Below are 7053 nucleotides of genomic sequence, written 5' to 3'. Positions count from 1 at the left end.
CGGTCTTCACCTCCGCGATCTCTCCGTCGAGCTCCCCAAACCCTCCTCTCCTCTTTGCTCCATCCCTCTCTTCTCTCCTCCATCGGATCTCGCTGTCGAGCTCCTCTCCGCCTTCAGCCCTCCTCCACCATTGGATCTCGCCGTCGTCGCCCCCGTCGGAGCCAAGCCCGCAAGCCCCGTCGTCGCCAGTTTTCAACCCCGTCGGAGCCAAGCTTATTGAAGCCCGCGGAACCTTTTTTGCTTGATTTTGATAAATATTAGATGTCATAATTAGTCATCGGCCTCTTTAAATTTGAGATTATGAGGCAACATTAGGCTAAAAATTTGACTTAATAACCAAAAATCACAAAAAGGATGGTTGCAACTTCTTCGAGGATTTTTACACAAAACCTTTTTTGTTTCATAATGCGTAATCACAAAAAGGATGGGTGCAAACTCCTGGTCAAATTATTATGAGTTCATTGTGAGTTCTTGTCTTCTGTAGAAAAGAATGAAGCTGTTACATTTGTATCTGATGCGAAGCGGTCTTCCCCTTGCTTGAGGAGCTCAAAGAAATTGGGTGAGCATTGACATGAACAGTCCTTTTGACATATTTAGGAGATTCCCCCCCGCAGCTTTACACTAATCCTGCTTATTTTCACCTAGACTGTCATAGCTATAGAACGGTTTTCCCCTAGTTAATGATGTTTAATTTGCGTTTTTCAGAATCAGTTGAAAACGGCAAATACAAACACAACACAACCAGTTTTATGTCACCCACTCATGAAGCAAAATCTGATTGTTGGAAGTCCTCCTTTTCACCTGTAAAACTCTCGCTAGACTTGGGTAAGCAAAATCTGATTGTTGGAAGTTAATATATGCAGTATGTTCTTGAATTTTCATATGTGATAATCAAGGTTGCATACTACCAAGGCCAGAAGTTAATATATGCAGTATGTTCTTGAATTTTCATATGTGATAATCAAGGTTGCATACTACCAAGGCCAGTGGAGAAGAAGACGAGGGTTTAGTTCAAAAATGATGAATGATGTAATTTTATATCACTATTGGTGAGAAGGGGTTGAAGTCGTTATGTATCTGTGTATGTTGAGGCTATTTTAGGTGTGTATAATTTTGGGTTGAGTTTTTGTATCTTTTGTGTTGGTCCGTGATGAAGGCAGAGCACCACTGGGTCTCTTTCTTTGATGCATTCTTTCTGTATATTTTGTTATGTATTTGTGTGGTAGCCCAAGTGAATGAATTTTTCTATGATGCATTCTTTGATGATGTACAATTTATTCTGTAATGGAAGCTACTTGGTTTGTGATCGCGACTTATTGCTCTTTCGTTTTGAGTTGTCATGTGTGCCTCAAGAGAAACAGATGGTCTAAAGGATGCATTAACTCTTTAAATGTTGTTTCATCTTTTGTTTAATCTTGAATTTCAAACATGATGGTTCATCTTTTAATTCAAGCATGCATGGGCAAACACCACCAGCAGCAAACACTCCTGAAGATCAGATGACTCTGTTCAATTAAGGGAACTTGAAAATCAATCAAAACCAATAGCTATTGCTACTTCTGCCTTAGCTCCAAATACCAGGCTCGTTTAATGTCTTATGTGTACTATTATTTGCATTGCAACAACAAGCTCTAAACAATGCAGCTCACTTATTAGAACATATGAACACATGTTTATGGTATCTGGCATTACATCTCTCTAGCACTTTTTTTTAAAAGCAAAAATAGATTTCATTAATCGAAAGAAAGAAACATGGTTTCGCCTCTCATAGTGAGCGAACAGATCATAAGTGAGACAACCCTCACTCTTACATAAGGTTCTAATAAGAATACAAAAAATAAGACAAAAGACTTGTGAGCTTATGAACATGTAGCTCTTGACCAAAATATAAGATACAAAAAGATATGCTTAACCGTCACATCGGACATTCCTCCGTGTTGTTTCCAGATGCATATAAATCACAAAACCAGAAACCAGCAAGATTGTCGGCCACCCAATCTCCAGCAAAATGATGATATTTCGGCTGGAAAATGTAAACCAACATTTGAAAATCAAGCAAGCAATAGCATCCATTCCGCTACAGTAATATTGATCAGCAGCAATAGCATCCATTCCAGAAAGCAAAGTAAAAACCAGCAAGCTCCAACCGCAGATCATCCCAACTCCAGGCTGAAATGGATGCCAAGCAATAGCCTGTTCAGTGGCGAAAACATCACAGTCTCACTACAACTTTGAACTTTGAATTTCGGCCGATAAAAATGTTTGATTATGACAAATCAATAATTTTTATATTGGTTACTTATCAATATTAGTTTGTATTTGTCATATATTATGTTTGAATATATTACATAAAGTCCCTCTATGGTTTGGATGAATCACATAAAATTCCTTTAAGGTTTCAAAAAGTTCAATGCCCTCATTTTTTTTTATTTCTAGTCAACTAATAATCATGTTTTTCAATGTAATCATCAATTATTAACATAAAAATCATATTCATTATTATTGGGAATCTAGATAATTGTTATATCCTGATGTTCATCCAAAATTTGTAACATACCCGAATCCACCCTGACCGAGCAAATTGCTCTGGGAAAATCCGCCAGTAGCCGCTGCAACCTCTTTGTAGGTGAAGATGCTCTTGTTCCTCTTTTATCCCCTGCAATTATTAACATAAAAATCATATTCATTTTTTTTATTTCTAGTCAACTAATAATCATGTTTTTCAATTGTCGATTTAGGGTCTACAAGATTAAAAATATTCAAGCATCTGCTTCCTCTTTTATCCCCCGCACCTCTTTCTTGTTCCTTTTCTCTGTCCTCGCTTTGAGCTTGATTCTGCATATAGACCAGTCATCAAACTGCACGAAGAAAAAAAAACAATATCAAACCGGCCCATAATCTTCCGATATCTTTCACTAAAAAATTCACCATCTAATAAACTGATGTATCGATTGTTGTCAGATCTTCAAAGCTGCAGAACCCCCTCAAGAGTCCAAATCCACACAAATCCTGTTCCGCGGGCTTCAATAAGCTTGGCTCCGACGGGGTTGAAAACTGGCGACGACGGGGCTTGCGGGCTTGGCTCCGACGGGGGCGACGACGGCGAGATCCAATGGTGGAGGAGGGCTGAAGGCGGAGAGGAGCTCGACAGCGAGATCTGATGGAGGAGAGAAGAGAGGGATGGAGCAAAGAGGAGAGGAGGGTTTGGGGAGCTCGACGGCGAGATCGCGGGGGTGAAGACTGGCGACGACGGGGCTTGCGGGCTTGGCTCCGACGGGGGCGACGACGGCGAGATCCAATGGTGGAGGAGGGCTGAAGGCGGAGAGGAGCTCGACGGCGAGATTCAATGGAGGTGAGAAGAGAGGGATCTGGAGAGGAGAGAAGAGAGGTATTGGGTTCTGGGGAGAGAGAGGGTGAGGGTACGGGGAAGAGAGAGGTTGAGGGTACTGTTACTTTAGAAAATTTCCTGCGTTGCAAGTGTATGGCATGTGAGCCCCACACCGATGTGACTAGTAGGGGGTCTCACATATCATACACTTGCAGCGCAGGAAATTTCCTACGCTGCCAGCTCACCTCCCGTTTTCTCTCTCTATATATGTGTGTGTGTGTGATCTTTCCCAGCGGTTGGAGGTGTATGTTGACGGGTTAAGAGTTAACCTAATAATGGTTTCAAGATCTAATTAATAAAAAAATAGCAGATCGAGGTACCAATTTGCAAGACCGATGGAGGTTTGAGGGACGTATGAGTAATTCCAAACTTTGAGGAACTAATATGAAATTATTTAAGATTTAACGAGTCAGCGAAGCGACCGAGTCGAAACTCCAAGGACTCCCCTAAACCCAAGCCCAAACCCTAGCTACAGACAAATTATATTTGGGGAGAAAAGAGGAAGCCAATGAGCTAACGATCCGTTCGAGGCTTTATTTCGCATAAAACACCTCGATCCTATCGATTCCCTTCCCCCTCTTTAAATTCGTGACCAACTACTCACTTTTCCAGTAGATCTCGAGGTTCCAAAAGAAAAGAAAAAAAAAAAAACAGCGAACAGAGCTACGATCTTCCAAAAGGTGAGCCCTTTGAGAACGCGGCGAATGATTTCATTTGAAATGGCTCCCATTTTGAGATTTTCATTTAACTGCTAGGGAAAAGTTCTTTCTTTCTCGATGCAAAGATTTGAACTTTCCTTTTCGCTGGATTTTTATTGCCATCCGCAAGCTGGGCCTTTTTTTGAGTTTTTATTCTTTTTTTTTGTGTGAAAATTTTAGCATCACCGTCCCTTTTTTGCGCATAATGTTGACTTTTATGGGAATGCTGCTGGTCATTTCGACGCTGGGGGATAAAATTATCAAAAACGTGGAAACCTTTAGAGGATATTGTATTGTTTTTTAGTTACTAGATTATCGCAGTTAGCTGCTGAGCTGATTCTTTCGTTTATGAACTGTGAACTAATGATAGAAGTTCGATGCAGGTTCCTTTTGTTATTATCGATAGAAAATGGCAGCAATGGCTGGTACCAGTCTTCAAATGGCCGCCTCAGGTTCCCGCATCACTTGTGCTCGGAGGAAAGTCACATCTACTGCTCAAGCTAAGCCCGGAAGCTCGTCCCGTGTCTCCTCTGTTCAAAATCATCGAACGAGCTTTGCGCCTGCTTCCGTGAAATTAAACAATGTTGTCACGAGGGCAATGGCCAGTGAGAGTGAGAAAACTGGTCCCTCAGGATTGACAATTGATTTGCGAGGTGATAAAATTTTATGTTTGTTCTTTTTCCTGCCAGTAATTTTGAATTCAGTAGCTATTTATATAGCGCTGGACTGACTTACTCTTCTATAGTGTGTATACCCAGCATTTCATTTTTCTGTATGCTCAATGTTTTCTAAAACACACCCAGAATGTGTAAAAATGTTTTGGTGAATGATGCAGTCCGGTGTCTATTCTTAACTATGCTTGAAAAAAAGATAAGGTGATGGTACGCTACACGCTGTTTTTTTGAGTTTTGTTCACCAACTTATGTTGAATAATACATAGACGTTTGAAAGTCTCTCTGGGGGAAAACAAAAGGAATATATAGCTAGTCTGTGTTAGTTAAGCTTCTTTTCTTAGTGATATGAATGTTTCACCTGTAACTTATCTGTAAGAGCATCTCCAACAGCTTCCCCAAAATTTTCTCCAAAATGGAGAAACAAAAGTCATATTCTCCAAATTATTTTTGCTCCAACTCCAACAGCTTCCCCATTTTAAAAAATCGCATTTATTACAATAATAAAGCTCTCCCCAAAAATTTGGAGAATGCTGCAGATTTGGGGAAGGCTCCCTATTTTTTCTCCTCCTTCCCTATTTTGGGGAATGAGATGGGGAATCTGTTGGACCAAAAAAAAGCTCTATATTCTCCAAATTTGAGTATTTCAAGAAGATGGGGAAGCTGTTGGAGATGCTCTAAGTGGATCACTAGCAAGGTTTTAAATATCGGTTATCGGGGATTTATCGGATGGCCAAAATCCTTATCGGATAGCGAAAATCGGGTTTTAAATATCGGTTATCGGGGATTTATCGGATGGCCAAAATCCTTATCGGATAGCGAAAATCGGGATATATCGGGGATAAGTAGTATTTATTGGAGCAATATACTGGATGGTGTATATATATAATATAACAACTAAAAAATGTAATCTAACCGTGCTTAATGAAATATAAACATACCAAAACAGAAAAGCAAAGTATGTATAGTTTATTCACTAATTTCTTATATAAGTCTCTGTTACAGGAAAAACAAAAAAGCAAAGTATGATAAAAGAATAGTTATAGAACTGATATTACTCAAAAGAGAAAGTGTGTGCGTGAAGGAATTACAAGAGAAGGAAAGCTCACAACATGTGTATATAGCCATGTTTCCGGACAAAAAAACATGGTTGACAGAGGGTAGGCGAGCGACGAAGTTCAAGGTTGAAGTTCACAAAGGCGAGTGACGAAGAGGCGCAGAGAACATGAGATGGAGATAACGGAGGAAGCGCCCAACAAGAAAAGGAGCAGCCCCCAGAGACGAAGTTAGGGTTTGAAGGTTGGATTCACAAAGTTTCGGGTTTTAAGTTTCATATTATTAACAAAACGGGTCGGGTCGGGTTTTAAAAACTCAAAAACTCAACTCGAAATGCCTGACCGATAATCCCGATAATTTAGCCTTACTTATCGGCCGATAAGTACCGATAACTCGCCGATAATCTCTCCAAAACGATAACCGATTACAAAACCAACTTATCCTAGCGGAGAGCTCAAAAATCCGATAACTCGGCCGATAATATCGATTATCGACCGATATTTAAAACAATGATCACTAGCCTCTCCCAACTTTCCCTAGTAATATGCTGTATGAGCTAAGTTTATTTTTTTTTTGAAAATGCTCGGCGGAAATATTAGACTAGTATAAAAGACTTCGAAAAGCAACGTGTAACGTCATTACAGCTCTATGTTTTCACTCTGAGTTTCTTTATGACTCACGTCTGATTTTGTTTCATTATGAACTTTAATTGCTACGTTAAAGAATAGTCCTAAGCCAAGCCTCCCCGGTCGCGCCCCGCCCCTCGCTCTCATCTTTCTTTGACATGTTCCTGTTGTCAGGCATGATACTTGTCTCTTTTGTTCTTTTCTAAAATTTAACTCTAGGAATTCATTCTACTCCAGGTTTTTATCACTTTGAGATCCTGAAACAGTCCAAATTTTAGTTTTCTTTTTGGTCAAGGTTTCACTCTAATGACACACATTCCTGTTTTTGGATACAATTCCTGTCTCTTGTGTTCATTTATGATGTTTATCTCTTTGATAATAAAAGTTCACCTTAATATGACAATTGTATAAATATGAAGAATCATTATTGGCATAATGTTATTTATGCCTTTCTAATTATTGCTTGTTCAAGCTGTAGAGATATGGATTCATCTCCAATGTATACTGTAACATCCTCTGTATCCTTACTGTATAGATTATCAAGCCCTTCTATTTTTATTTCTTATCAGATGATATGATTCGCTGCTACATAATTAATAATATTATATAATGCA

General features: G+C 39.5%; 1 protein-coding gene across 1 annotated transcript in view; it reads left to right on the top strand.

Annotated features, from left to right (window-relative positions):
• The window catches only part of LOC109831548 (enoyl-[acyl-carrier-protein] reductase [NADH] 1, chloroplastic-like), a 10749-nt gene continuing 7550 nt past the window's right edge, over window positions 3855-7053 (top strand). Inside the window, exons 1-2 of the mRNA XM_020398889.1 lie at window positions 3855-4068; window positions 4470-4739. Of these exons, the coding sequence (XP_020254478.1) occupies window positions 4496-4739 (244 nt within the window). The 5' untranslated portion in view covers window positions 3855-4068; window positions 4470-4495. The remainder of the gene's footprint in view (window positions 4069-4469; window positions 4740-7053) is intronic.

This window comes from Asparagus officinalis, chromosome 2 (genome assembly GCF_001876935.1).
Source record: "Asparagus officinalis chromosome 2, Aspof.V1, whole genome shotgun sequence".
Classification (NCBI taxonomy): Eukaryota; Viridiplantae; Streptophyta; class Magnoliopsida; order Asparagales; family Asparagaceae; genus Asparagus; species Asparagus officinalis.
The sequence above is the reverse complement of the archived record's forward strand: the minus strand, read 5'-3'. Positions and strand labels throughout refer to the sequence as shown.